At 41.3% G+C, this 15,347-nt stretch overlaps 1 protein-coding gene across 1 annotated transcript in view; it reads right to left on the bottom strand.

Moving 5' to 3' along the window:
• Positions 1–330: 330 nt before the first annotated feature.
• LOC126083358 (guanine nucleotide-binding protein G(q) subunit alpha) overlaps positions 331–15,347 on the bottom strand; it is a 325,195-nt gene continuing 310,178 nt past the window's right edge. The window contains exons 6-7 of the mRNA XM_049897022.1: positions 8,388–8,541; positions 331–4,152 (exon numbers count right to left, since the gene is read on the bottom strand). Of these exons, the coding sequence (XP_049752979.1) occupies positions 3,962–4,152; positions 8,388–8,541 (345 nt within the window). The 3' untranslated portion in view covers positions 331–3,961. The remainder of the gene's footprint in view (positions 4,153–8,387; positions 8,542–15,347) is intronic.

The raw sequence follows: 15,347 nt of genomic DNA on the forward strand, positions 1-15,347 counted from the left end.
AAACTGAAAACAAAGGGAAATTGAGGGTAATTTGAAGGTTATTTCCAACCAATATCTAAATCTTGCAGTATCTCATTATGCAGCCCTTTCTTCCCATTAATTTTTTTTTATTTTTTGCAAATAATAAAATCAGTTTGACCAAGATCCAGCATAAATAGCTTTTCACCAACTCCTAACTTACAACTAAAATTGATAATCATATGGCAGTATAAATTTTAAAATTACAGTTCATACACCTTGACAATCAAGACAGTGTGAAGTACAAAAAGTAAATTGCCCTTTAGCTGAATTACCTTTTTTTTTAAATATTAGACCTGCTAGTTAATCTACAAAAAAAAAAAAAAAACCCACAAGCTTAAGGCGTTCTTCAAATACCTTTTGTAGACATCATCTGCTAGTAAACAACATATGCAGGTCCCTAAGAAGATCGTTTTCCCCTAGTCTGTTCGTGATATTCAACAGAGCTCTTTATGTGGATCTGTTACAAAAAGAAGACGTTTGGAGGGGATTTGCTCGTATATGAATAGGTGTGCTCTTTCCCTTTGTTTCAGACATGAGGCACAAAACTTCTGAATTTAAGCTCTGTAAGGCATAGTAGGAACCTCCAATTTACAAATAAGGATGTCTCTGAGGATTGGAACTGCTGTGTCGCGCAAAATGGGAAAAATCATCTGTAAACTGGTACACTGCAATGAGTTAACTGAGTCATGAAGTGGAGGCTTGCCTTGGTATGCTGAAGAACGGCTTTTCTGTTTTTTTTGTTGCTGTTTCTGAATAAGACATGCCACGTCACCCTAAAACTTGCCACAGGCCTCGGTTACCTAGGGCATGGACAACAGGAGACCAGTGGCACACGCTTATAATGCTTGCAATCACAATATAATATAAAGCATGAGTAAACTTTGTTTTTATACAAAACTGAAAAGAATCCCTTCCCACCCCCAGCCCCTTCAATAAAACCCCAAAGGAACAAAAAAGAAAACCCTTTAGCTTTGATTGACTAGTGTGGATACAATTAGGTTTCTATGCATCACTGTGGCTAGGGTGATCAATTGTTTCCTTTCTCAAGAGAAAGGATCTTGTCATGCACCCTAAGGTGAACAGTGAAGCCACAAACCTCGATTCTGCATAGCAAATTCCATCCCAATTTCTTAAAGACAAATATAATCATCTTTCTCTGTTTTGCTCAGCTTCTTTGAGCTCTGAAATCAGGCTTAATCGACTATATCTACTATAGCTCTATTAAATAGAATATCTTGATTCCCTAAAATTGTAACACTTAGGATCTTGTGATGAGGTTTTCTCTACACACACTGTAAGCCTTCAAATGTTGCTGTTTACTTTTTATTTTTTTGCTGCACCAAATTTAAGATCGCCCTTTCAGGCAAAGCAGTGGTCTCTAGCCGTTAAAACATCTCCTTAGTGGATCACAATAGCTTCTAAAACTGCCTTGCTAATAAAGACCATCAGAGAGGTAATTCTAAACTGTGCATTTGCCAAATAAGAATATGAATTGTATAAAAGCTCATATTCCAATCCTAGGTCAAATGGCAAAAGTTCTACAAAGTTGGTTTCCACGTTTGTATAAAAGCTCTGACTGATTTTTACGTATTCTGCTATGAAATGACCTTTGGGTCTTATTATCAGTATACCTCTGCTCAGGAATGTGCAAATGATTTTACACAGCACGATGCTAGTACCGCTCTGTACGATAGTAAGGTTTTTTTTTTGTTTGTTTTTTTCTTCTTTTCTAAATGGAAAAAAAATCCCTAGTCAGAAATAAACTGACAAATTTACATTCTCCTCTCTTAAAAAAGTAAATAAAATAACATTATTCAAAATGTGAATTAGCTATAAGACATACAATACAATTACATAGATACATATCAATACAGCACATTCAATCTGCCAAAAAAAAAAAAATTAATGATTACAAAGCCAGTATGGATGATGCAATACCCAGAGAGAGATGTATGTACAATGATTAGGGCATTCAGAATTGCACTATACCTACAGCCAGTCTCTTTGCTAATTAAATTACAGGTGCTTTCGGAGGAAGGCAAAGAAAAGTAGCCTGTGTTGTTTGAGGTTGGGAGACTGAAGAATGAGAACATGCCATTACCATTCAGTAACTTTGGTACTCATCTAGTGAGCCATGAAATTCTCCCTCCCCTTTGCTGTTTCAAAAGAGTGAATTATATAGAAGTTCACACTAGTGCCAAATAGTATTGTAGTTAAAATGAGACCAGCAGCATGGTCTAATTCTAACTTTCCAGCAGCTTTAAAACAATCATGATTTATTTTCTTAAATCATATTTCGACTCAAGCTGCTGGAGAGAAGCTCATCAATACATGTGCTTTTTTTTTTTTTGCATTTGTTGAAAAATTGCACAAATAGAGGTCCCAAAATCTCTCCTAGAAGGTTCAGTTACATCAATATATGTTCTCTAGAACATTAAGAGGTTCCTTTTAAGTCCATGCATCTTCAAGTCCACTTTAACCAGTCACCATTTCAAGAAGATCCCAAAGGTGGTAAACTATCATCAGTAACTTCAGAGTCTGCAAACCATAGGTGTCAGAATAATACTATAAACCAATGTTCTTGGCAAACTTGCTCCCCCGTATGTAACGTAGAGAGAAAAACTGGCTTCAAATAGAGACGTGAGCAGATTTCACGTGGCTCCACATAGCACACTTTTCCACAATGCCAATTTGGACACTGAACATGGAACGTGGACACTAAGCAATGTGACCTTAAGGGCAAAGAAAAGAATGGACCACGAGAATCAAATTTACAGTTGCCAATTGTTTGGCAATTGGCATTTCGGGTTCATTCTCAGCCAGTCATTTTTGGCTTCACACTCTTTCTCTCTCAGATTTTAAGATACTGGCTTTTTAAGCTTCTTCTTATTTATTTTATTTTTTTTTACAAAAAGCCAGCTTTGGCAACACATATCCATAATAAAATTTAATTTAAAATTGTGGCCCAAACACTAAGGCGGAAAAAAAAAAGGAAGGAAAAGTTCGAACCGAAAAAAAGTAAAAAACAAAAAAATAACAGCAAACTGCTAAAAGATTCTGACCAGCAGCCATTGGGGATAATGTAGTGTCTGTTGGCTTATTTTTTGGCATCTGTGATTTAAAGGAGAGGGGGAAAAAAGAAAAAGAAGCAGGGAAGGGAGGAAGGACAATGGCAGATGGCATTTTAAAAGAGGGGACTCTTTCGGTGTGTCTTTGCCCTTGCCTTGCTGACTTCTGTGTAATTCTCTGAGTAACCAAGTTATGGCTGAAGGTAAAGATTCCAAAGAAATGATAGTTAACCATTAAGATGGGCACTCACTGCCCTATTCCACAGTGAGGCAAGACAATATTTAAAAAACCTCTATGTCTGTATTCAGAGCAATACATTTAAAACCATAGCATTAATACTTATAATCCTTCAGCAAAAACTGCCAACTGTTAAATTAAGCTGATGTATGATGGCTTACATTGAATGACATTGTCCTGACTATATCATTCAAGAGAAAAACTTGACCAAGAATGGAACTAGGATAAGGCCATTGTAACCTGGGAAAAATCAGGAGGGAGGGATGTGTTAGGAAATAGGGAAATCAGCTTCATTTTGCTCAATAGAAAAAAAGAAGGAGAGAGAAAGAGAAAGAAACAACTCTTTGTGAGTGCATGACTGAGAATTTAAAATACATTGAGTCACAAGGTTTTGCCTAAAAAAAAAAAAAGAGAGGAAATGTGCTGGGACTGTACCTCAGCATCCTCGGTTTTTCCTCGGAATAGTTTAAATAAAATCATAATATTTACTACAAACTCTGTGGACACGCTCACACAGAGACCAGGCAGCAATAAATTAGTATTATGCAAATTGTTTTCCACAGAAATACAGTCCCTCTTGTATCTCTTCAATAGCCCACCGGGGAAGGGAAGGGTGGGTGTCTAGGAGGCACGGTTAGACCAGATTGTACTCCTTCAGATTCAGCTGGAGGATGGTGTCCTTGACGGCAGCAAAGACAAAGCGGATATTCTCGGTGTCTGTGGCGCATGTGAAGTGGGAGTAGATTATTTTGTCACTGTCTGGGTTCAGGTCCACGAACATCTTCAGGATGAATTCTCGAGCTGCCTGGGCATCTCTCTGGGGTCCTGTTGGCCAAGGAAGGAGAAGGACAGCTTGTTAGCTGATCTGCTATTTCATTCCTTCATCGTTCCCTCAAAAAAATACTGACTGTGTCATTGTACATGACGATGTAATTCCATCTTCATGTGCAATGATCTGCTATAATCATTATCCCCAACACTACTATGTGCAATCTCTCCTCTTTGTCGCTTTATCTGCCTATCTATCCGTCTGTCCATCCGTCCATCTACCACCCACCCACCCACTCATCCACCAACCCATCCATCCATCCATCCACAAAATATGGGAAGGTGAAAACAGATGGCTTGAAGGCCAGGCTAAGTTTAGCTCTAATTCTTTGGATGACAGGGAATCACTGCTGGCTCTTTAGCCGGGCAGTGGTATTTTACTTCTGTTGGATTGAGTTAATTGTACTGGTTTCAGCTATATTTTGTCACTATTTATTTTTTTTTACAGCAACATAAAAAAAACTGACATAGTGGTGCTTATGAAAATACTTTGTGGGGAGCAGGGGGGCAAGGTTGGAAAACAAATGTAGAAGGCACGTGATAGTTGTGTAAAAATATGGTACCACCTGTAATTATCCGATGTCTTTGTCAATGTATAAAAAAAAAAAGTATACTGTTGACTAATTCTACCGCAGTAATAAAAAATATTTAAAACCAGAAAGCTTGTTAGAGCTACAGAAGTCTCTCATTTTTGTAAAAGAACATTCTATTTCTGGTTGGTGAATGTACTTCTATGTGATTTTGTACTTAACCTATTTGGGAAAGAAGGGTTTCCGGTTTTTTTTTTTAAACCCTATAGAATATCAGAACTAGAATCGAGTTGATTGAAGAGCACTCGGAATATGTTATACTTTTAGGGGTAAATTATGTTATCTGAATAAACATGAACTACAAAGAAATCATTATAGCCATCGAAGCAGGAACAAAATTCCACAGCCTCTACGAACAATTTTGCAATTTAAGTCCATGTGGAAATGGCAATTTCCCTTCCAGAAGAGAAACACAGAAATGGCATTCATTATGATGAAGACCCTGTAAATGCAGAAATCGGGAAGTATGAAATTTATAACCCTTTAAACATGTTTATTATAACAACGTCACTGCAGAGTGGGCCTAGGTTTTTTTTCAGTCTTAGCTCATCTCACAAGGGATTTGAGTCTCTTGAAATGACAGCTGGGTTTGCTTCGTGAATAACGAAATCAGTGTCTTTTTTAGCAGCCAAGTTTCCTATGTGCATTATGTGTCTATTGGGGGAGATTAACAGTAAATAAAAAACATGTTCAAATTTCAAGACCTTCACAGTGGGGGCATGATGGAAGGAAAGTGCCTGTAGTGATGAGGAATCTTTTTGGACAAAGGAGGTAGCATGAAGGGATTAGGAAGATGTTGCAGAGATTAAAAAAAAAAAAACAAAAAACCAGTACCCCAAATACCCACCACAGAAAAAAATCTTTTATTGCAGAAAAATCAACCATCACGTGGTGTGGGTATATTTGGTGCTGCCGAGTAGCTTGGGTCTCAGTGGGTTTAAGCACTGTGGGGTAGACAATGCGGTATCTGCCCTCTGCCCTCTCTTATCCAACCAAGTTACGAAAGTTCACTGGTGTACAAGGTGGACGTTACGTATAGTGTGGTTATTTCACGTCCTCTGATTCTTACGGAATTCTGAGAAAAATTAAAAATAGTCTCTTCCTAGAGGTATATGAGGCAAGTAAGTGTGTTTAGGTCTAAACCAGATCTGTTTCCATCAAGTTTAAAGAACACAGGACCTTTTGTTGTGAAAAAAGCAAGTTAACTACGCCCAAAATTACTTTCTTCCATAGTTTCCTCAGGAATACTGAGGAATACAGTCCCAGGCATTTGTGACTTGGCTCCAGACTAGCGGCAAATTAAAAAGAGGAAAAGAGAAAACACTGTTTAGACTAGCAAAGTATTTGCTTTTAAAAGACCAGCAAAGCACAAAGGAAAATGTACTTGCAGAGAGGATTACGAACACGCTGCAACAGAAAAAGCATATTATCTCTAATCCCTGACCATCCTCCAACGTCTGTATTTCCAACTGACCAACCTTCAGAGTCTTATGTGTAAGTGAGAAGGGAACTTCAATTCTTAAACATGTAAGGGTCCCCGACCACATGCCAGCACCATGCCAAGGGTATGGTGAGATGAAAAGATGAGTAAACCTCAGTCCTTGATGTGCTTGCATCTTAGAAAGCTTCGAAGCCAAATTAAATCTTAGGTTTAAAAAGTAAATACCTTTTTTTAGGGAGTTTTTAGCAATACAAAATCATTACTGAATTGATAACCGTCCTGGATACCATATGTTGATAATGTAATTAAAAAAAATAGTCTGTTGTTAAACACACTTCTACAGTAGGTACTTTTGGGTTGGTGCTCTTTTATGTGCCAAGTAACAGTGCTAAGGGCTTCATAGATCTGATGCCATTTAATTCTTGTTATTGTTAGCTGCTGTTGAGTTGGCCCCCAACTCATGGCATCCCCATGTTTTACACAGGAGAACTGCTCCATAGGGTTTTCTTGGCTGTAATCTTCCAAAAGCTCACATCCTCGAAAACCCTACAGAGCACAGTTCTACTTTGCCAGCCTGGGATTGCTATGAGTTGGAATCTACTCAGCGGCAACTAACAACAGCAACAACAATCTTTACGAAAGCAGCTCACCAGACTTGTCTTCTGTGGAGCCATTGGGTGGGTTAGCAGCCGACCGCGAGCTGCTTGTGCCACGCAGGCTCCTAATTTTTTGTTACTCAGAAGAAACCGAGTAGTTAAGTCAACTTGTCCAAGGTCGAACAGGCAGTAAGTGGCAGAGCTGGAACTCTGATACATTCAAAACTTGTGATCTTAGTCACTATACTCTTTATGTCAGGGTCCAGCAAACTTCCTTTATAAAGGGCCAAAGAGTAAATTATTTTAGGCTTTACAAGCCATATGGCCTCTGTCACAATTACTCAACTCTGCTGTTGTAGCTTGAAAGCAGCCAGAGAGCCACAGTGTATGACAGAATGGGTATGGCTATGTTCCAATAAGGAGCCCTGGTGGCACAGTGTTTAAGTGCTCAGCAGCTAACTGAAAGGTTGACAGTTTGAATCCACCAGCTGCTCTGTGGGAGAAAGATGTGGCAGTCTGCTTCTGCGAAGATTTACTGCCTTGGAAACCCTATGGGGCAGTTCTACTCTGTCATATAGGGTTGCTATGAGTCAAAATCTACTTGATGACACACAATGACAACAACAATAATCTTGATACAAGTATGGGGGAGAGGATGTAAGATATGTGTTTATCCTGCAACATAAGCTCTTACAGGGCAGTGGCTATGGCTTTTTCACTTGTTTTAGGTTAGCGGAATGTGGATACATTTTGTTACCAATCAAACAACAAGTAGTACTCAGAATGGCTTGTGTGTCCAGTTCTTCAGGATTTCAGAGTCTAGCTGGGGAAACAAGATTTGTTTATAAGAACCCAGTAAACATGGAAAGCCCTATGGGTACTGAAGTGGGCGCTACAGATTCTAAGTGCTTTAGGAAGAACTTAAAGGATGGGTACTCCTCAAAAGGGTGATGGAAGTTCATCAGGCCATGAAGCACCCAAAAAGTAAATATTTCCTAAGTATTCACTATGTGTCAGGCATCATGCTAAACGTCACACGTATGTTATCCATTATAGTCTACAAAACAATCCTGTGAATTTGGTCCTAAGACCCGGAGAAGTTATGTGACTTGATCACAGTCCTACAGATAGGACGTGTCAGAACTGGGATTTGAACCTGGGTAGATGGATTTCTGAGTATGGGCTCTTGACCACAAAACTGTGTTTTCTCCCCAACACAGAGCCAGACTGTAACCAAATAAAAGGGAGCTAAGAGGAAAACATTATGATTGATGTTTAATTGGTCAAAACTAATGGGTTGTTCCTTCCTCTGATACAGCTATTTCAAAACATATTACAAGTTGTTTTTCCTGTAACTTTCAGCTTCATCAGGGAATGAAATGCTTCATGTCATTAAAGGACAGAGCAAACAGCAGTTGGTAATCCATCAGTCACAACATGCAGGATTCTGAGAGCAAAGGCAGCCCTGATGCTGTTGTTGTGTGCTGTCAGTTGATTCCAACTCCTAGAGACTCTAGTTTTCTGTAATGTGTTAGTTTTTTCATCTGTGTTGAGAGGCAAAAAGTGTCCCCACCCACTGGGCTGCTCTGAAGAGTGCTGACTTACCATCATATTCTGGGAAGTAGTCAACTAGGTGGGAATACATAATTTTCTCCTCTAGAAGATCTTTCTTGTTTAAGAACAGAATAACCGAGGAGTTCTGGAACCAGGGGTATGTGATAATTGTCCTAAAGAGTGCTTTGCTTTCCTCCATTCGGTTCTGGAGAAAAAAAGAACAAACAAGGAGTGAATGATGAGATTACTTAGTCTGTGAATTGTGTTTATTTCGTAAGTCCAACACATCTTCTGTATGCATTCAATTTTTGCAGCCTGGGGCTGGGCTTCAGTAGGTTTTATCATGAATTACACGCAAGTGATTCATGACACATATGGGCTGTTTCCAATATACAAACTCTCAGGTTGACATGCACAAGGGAAAAATAATAATAACCACAATCTGCTGAAATAACTCTCAAGCCTGAAAGAAAAAATAACCGAAGCCAAGAAAATCATCTTGTATCTGGCACACTGTCACAAATTTCCACCAGAAATTTTTCATTCAAGATTAAATACTTAAGATCTGAATTAAGGACTTGACACCAGGCTTCATTTTGTGTCCTAAACTATGTTTATTTGGACCTACACAATTAACTCTATGTTAAACAATCCTGACAAAGTTACTTAATTCTTTGCCCAAAGCACATTTATATTTCTATAATCATTACCACTTACTATATAAATATAAATCAATCACTCAGCCAATCAATCCTCTGATAAGCAAAAGGATGGAAAAATAGATTTACATCATACACTTCCTGTTCACCAGGGCATAGTTTATGTCTCACTCTGGCTTTCATATAGAATTGTGGCGCCATGTATATTAATTACCTGGAGATATAAAGGTTACACATCTTCAGCATTTGTGAGCGTTTTTACCTGAAGCCACACTTTAGAGGCTACCTTGGTTACAGAAAACCTAAATGGGTTCTCAAGGAAATTCACCAGCTTGCTCTTATAAATGAAGATGCTAATGAGTCAGAGCACTCCTCTCAAAAAAACAGTATTCATCAGCCAGAAGCTCAAGAGTCTCACAGCCTCTTTTATATCTGCTTATCAGTTCTCCCCCAGGGCCGGACTATCCAATACGCAAGATATGCAGGGGCCCAACTATGCCTTTGCACCAATCTGCAGTGCACAATTTCACCTGTACCCCACCACATCAAAGGTGCGGTGAAACCCATGTGAAATTGCTCCCCACAGATCAGCAAGTAAATACAACTAAGCCTGTGTGTACCTTGCTCAATGCAAACTGATGCATACCGTGCTTACTGGTTAATTCGCCCCTGGCTCCCCCCTCCTCCTCTCTAAATCATTACCGCCCTTGGGTTACAGATGAAGGCAGCATATTTTGGGGGTTCTTCTTTCCCCAAGGATATAAAAGGCATGGTGCATGGATACACTTCTTCCTGGACACACAGCAAGACCACACATTTTCGCCCCTTTGCCTAGTTCTACATGTTATGACTGAGCTCTGCAATGGAAACGTCTGCATGGGACTGATGTCCGTACCTTCATTGCTAGTGTGCAGCTCACTGGTTTAAACCAACTACCCCCATCCCCTGGCACAGGGACTGGTTCAGGGCTGGGCTCTGCATCCAGGCCCAAGCCAATCAGGGCAGGCCATTGTCTGGTTTTACAGTAATTAGGTCAGCTAAGCAATTAACCCAGGGACTTATACTGGGAACTCTGGGACAGAGAACCTTGCTTTCATGAAGAATGTGAAAAAGGAATCATGTTCAGTAGTCCCAGGAGCTTCTAGAAACCACTTTGAAACCACAACATAGATACCTGAAGGCCAAGCAGCCAACACTGATGAGTCTGAGCTGAGAAAATGAAAGAAGAAACCAGGTCCTGCCCATATCACTTGAGCTGCTTAGTCAAACCATGTCTGAACCTGGCCATGCCTCTGGATTTTTTTTTTCCCTCTCATACAAAAATTTATATACACCTTGCTATATATTCCTAACTGTTCTTCCCCTCATGAGACAGCCTGCTCCTTCCCTCTAGTCTCTATTTTCATGTCTATTCCGCCAGCTTCTGAGCTCTTCTGCCCTCTCATCTCCCCTCCAGATAGGAGATGCCAACATAGTCTCAAGTGTCTACTTGATCCAAGAAGCTCATCCTTCACCAGCATCTTTTTCTATCCCATTGTCCAGTCCAATCCCTCTCTGAAGAGTTGGCTTTGGGAATGGTTCCTGTCTTGGGCAAAAAGAAGGTCTGGGGGCCATGACCACTGGGGTCCTTCTAGTCTCAGTCAGACCATTAAGTCTGGTCTTTTCATGAGAACTTGGGGTCTGCATCTCACTGCTCTCCTGCTCCCTCAGGGGTTCTCTGTGGTGTTCACTGTCAGGGCAGTCATTGGTTTTAGCCAGGCACCATCTAGTTGTTCTGGTCTCAGGCTGATGTAGTCTCTGGTTTATGTGGCCCTTTCTCTCTTGGGTTCATAATTACCTTTAGTCTTTTGTGTTCTTCATTCTCCTTTGCTCCAGGTGGGTTGAGACCAATTGACGCATCTTAGATGGCCGCCTGCTAGCGTTTAAGACCCCAGATGCCACTTTTTTTTGTTGTTATTTTATTTTTTTTTAAAAATTCTTTGTGGTAAATTATGTATAACAAAAAGTTTGCCATTTTGACCATTTCTAAGTGTATGATTACATTTACTGTGTTGTGCGACCATCGCCACTATCTATTTCCAGAAGTTTTTCATCACCCCAAACAGGAACTCGGTACCGCTTCAGCACTAACTAGTGCCCTTTATTTTTTTGAAGTTAGTTTGGGCTGCATTTTTCTGTTTCTTATTCTATAAAATACATCCAGCTGAGAGATCTGGATACATTTCCCTCCAAACTTATAAAAGAGAATGAATGAATGATGCTTGAGAGATGACCATTACGACTCTGGGGTCAAGCTGTAATATCTTCTGCTCAGATTTTGCCTTCCTGACATACAGTGTTCCCTATGTTTCAAGGTGCAGGGTTAACGATGGCCAAACACACTCCTCTGCATAAAGCTCTGTTCCAAGTCACCTCCAGGACACTCAGCTGAGCAAGGAAAATCTTTTAGGTCCTGCCTATACCTTAACTTTGTACTTCTGTAAAGTATGCCAAGCCAAATCCACTTGACAGGGCATAGTTTCCAAAAAGCACATCTCTACCAAACCTGGTAAAGCTGACAGTTACTGATCTCTTCAACCTTTTAGTTTTGTGCCTACAATTGCTTACATAATTAAACACTGATGATACATGTGAGACTGATCGATTGAAAGATTGCTTCATAGCTGACAGCATATTTATTTCACGGCACTCATTTCTCTTTTATATAAATAACATGTACAGCTGTAAAAGTAACATCTTTTCTATCTACACACCTATAGCCATTTACCTGATTATCATAGCTATAAAGTGGTAATATTTTCAGTTCTGGAAACAACATTCCCTGAGGAACAATGCCTAGTAGCCTGAGATTTTATAGGTTTAAAATTTTAGGACTGAGGGGAAGCAAAGGTCCTAATAAGAATTGAAAGAATTAAAAAAGGATCTAAAGAAAGTTAGAAAACCCTGATGGTGCAGTGGTTAAATGCTATGGCTGCTAACCAAGAGGTCAGCAGTTCGAATCCACCAGGTGCTCCTTGGCAACTCTATGGGGCAGTTCTACTCTGTCCTATAGGGTCACTGAGTTGGAAATGACTCCACAGCAGTGGGTTTGGGTTTAAAGAAAGTTAGACAATGGCATCCCTGGTGGGAGTGTACTTTTTTTTCCTTACCTATAGGTCCAGTGGTTAAAGCGCTCAGCTGCTAACCAAAAGGTCAGCAATCTGAATCCACCAGGTGCTCCTTGGAAACCCTATGAGGCTGTTCTGCTCTGTCCTAGAGGGTCGCTATGAGTTGGAATCGACTTGACCGCAAGGGGTTTGTTTTTTTATAGCTACAGAAATGCAAGAAAGTTGCACTGTGGTCTCTACAGAAGACCTGCCCAAAGGGTAGGTATGCACCAGAGGCGTAACTAGGGTGTGGCAGGTATTGCACCAGCCCTGGGTGCGTGGTGCCACTTAACAATTTCTACTACCTCGGTAAGGCCAGTGGTGTATCTACGGAAAATGGCGCCTATGGCAAGCACTGAAATTGTGCCCTGGTCCAAAATCTGACACCCCTCTTTTGGTAACTTTTCTATAATATCAGCTAAAAAATACAACTGAAGCTCATTAATCTTTTAATTAACACATTACTGTGCTTGAGGAAAGATGTTGGGTTGTACCAGATTAACAGAAACTGCTCAGAGGCGCCACACTTCCAGGGCCAATGCAATACCCTCGATACGCCATGGTGGGCATGCCTTGGCATCAACCGGTGGGTCTGCATTAGAACGATTTATCATTATATTTAGCATTTTCCAGAAGGGGCACGATGGACTCCCAAGAGTAGGTGTCCTATTTGGCCCTTTGTGGTTGAAATCCTTAAAGGATAAGCCTTGGGGTTAATACAGAAGGAGGTGTCTCAGGTCTCTTTGAAGAAAAGTATCAAGACTAGTCTGAGTCCTCTTACCAGCCTCCAGGACAGTGGCCAGGAGAGCAGACCGAACCCTGCACTGTGTCCCAGGAATGACTTTGTCTAGGTGGTCATCCCTCAGTGTGCAGTCCTGCTGCGTAAGGACACTGGAGGCATATCCCCCAGACTGACCTGGTTCCACTGAAGCTTTGCCCTGTATGCAATTTGGGCTGCTCTCAGCTAGTTTACCGTTTACTACATGCCTGTGGACTGAGGCTTGAGCAGCCTGGGGCTTGGGCTTCTAATTCAGAGGAAAATTAGAAAGCCAAGCTTCTCAAAGTGGACAGTTGTCCCAGTATCAGAATCTCCAGGCCCTTGACTAGACCCACCAAATTTAATTGCTATGGTGGGTTGGAGGGGGGGGGAAGCAGGAATCGGTGTTTTAACAAGCCTTCTAGGTGATTCTGGTGCACACTAAAATGAGAAGCATGTTGCTGGCACTGGGCTTCTCAAACTTTAACATGCTTTTGAATTACCTGTGGATCTTGTTAGAATGGGGATTCTGATTCAGCATGGGGCAGGGCCTAAGGTTTTGCATTTGTAATAAGCTCCCAGGTAGGGCTGATGCTGCGACTCACAGACCACACTTTGAGTTGGAAGGTACAGAAAGCTTGCAGATGAGCCAGGAACAACAAAGAGCTGGAGGTGAGGCTCTGTGCCATTTATGTGCTAAGAAATACGCGCAAACACCTACAGCTGAGTATCTGAGCCCTGCGACAAAAATCTTCATTCTTTTTGTTCTTCTCAATTAAGACAAATGAAGATTCTTTGTTATATGATTTGTTTTTCACTCTACAGTGGAAACCCATTATGCCTTTTCTCCTTCCCATGGAGAATATTTACAACCAGATATGCCCTATAGCAAAGCACCAGGACTATATCCTCCTAGGGCAAAAAAAAGAAAAAAAAGAGAAAGAGAGGTTTTTATGATACCTCACAGGGTAATGGAACGGGCAGAACGTAAAGCATAATGGACTCCACTCAGTAAAACGGAAATCTTTGAGGGAGCAGCGTGTCTCAGGAGACTTCATGGCCTTTGGATTCTTAACTCTATGCTCCAATCTACCAGGGTATGAGGCTTCAAGGAAGAAAACAAAATAGTAAAGTGAGAGACACGTATGTGACCAATGACAGAACAGCAATGAGGCTTTGTTCACCACTGAAGAAAAATTTAAAGGATACTGGGGAGGTGCTAACACTCACCCCTCCATCACTTGGGGGTTTTAGCCAGACGGGAAATGTACAAGAGGAATCAAAGAGGATACTTATTACCAGTTGCCTTCAAGTCAATTCTGACTCATGGTGACCCCAAGTGTGTCAGAGTAGATAGAACTGTGCTCCACAGGTTTTTAATGGCCGATTTTCTGGAAGCAGATCATTAGGTCTTTCTTCCAAGATGCCTTGAGCCTGCGACCTTTTGGTGAACAGTGACCGCTTGAGCATTTGTATCACCCAAGGACTCCCCAAAGAGGACGCTAGTAAAGGTTTTACTATTCCTAACAAAGGGCTTCTTGTTAACTGTGTGGATGGGCCTGGCCTACATCTGAGGCCAAAGAAGCTTCCAACTCCTCATCACCCCACTACTTCCCCTGAACTGAAAGTAACTGTCTCTCCTAATGAAGAAAATGTACCCTGTAATGCAGCTGAGAAAGCTGGAATAGAGAGCAAAGATAGGATGGGCCAGCCAGGGTAGGTCCTGCCTAGTCTCTGTCGCACACAAAGACAGGGAGACCTAGAGGCCACTGTGTCTGAGGACAGCTGTTAAATGCATGGAGCATGGTGCCTGGCAGCTTCTTTGCAGCCACTTTGCCTCTTGCAAATGTGGCCACGAAAACATCAGACTCACCAGACCTCACCAATCAGGTAGGTCCTTCCTTCCATGGGGTGGAAAGGGTAGAGAGCAAAACTGGGAAGCATTTACCTCATCCCTGGCCCTGGGAAAGGGCAGGCTACCTACTCACATGCTCTAGCAGGCAGCCTGCCCTTTCAGGCAATTGGAATGGTGTGCTTGTTGAGTATCCTCCCTGGTAGCTCTGTTCAAGCCACTGTGACATTTCAAGATCTCTAGCTAATCTCCAGAAATTATGGCTTTTCTAGTGGAACACTCTGCTAAACATGACTGACTAGTGCTGCCTAGAGGGAAAAGTCCCAAGTTCCTCAGTCTGCATTCATAGCCTGGCATGGCCTGATCCCAGCACACATTTTGAATCTGAGCCCCTACACAAATGTTCTCCTCTCCAGAAAAACAATGTCACCATTGCCCTGCAGACCCATGGCCTGCAATGCTGTCCTCACTTCCTATCCTTCTAGGACCCGATCAATGCAACTTTACCAAGCAATTCTTCCCTGAGCCCCCTGGGCTCATTCCTTCCTTCACCCCCAGGGTACACATCGCCCTATTCCTGGTTTGCCCATCATTCAA

Source organism: Elephas maximus, chromosome 9 (genome assembly GCF_024166365.1).
Source record: "Elephas maximus indicus isolate mEleMax1 chromosome 9, mEleMax1 primary haplotype, whole genome shotgun sequence".
NCBI classification, from domain to species: domain Eukaryota; kingdom Metazoa; phylum Chordata; class Mammalia; order Proboscidea; family Elephantidae; genus Elephas; species Elephas maximus.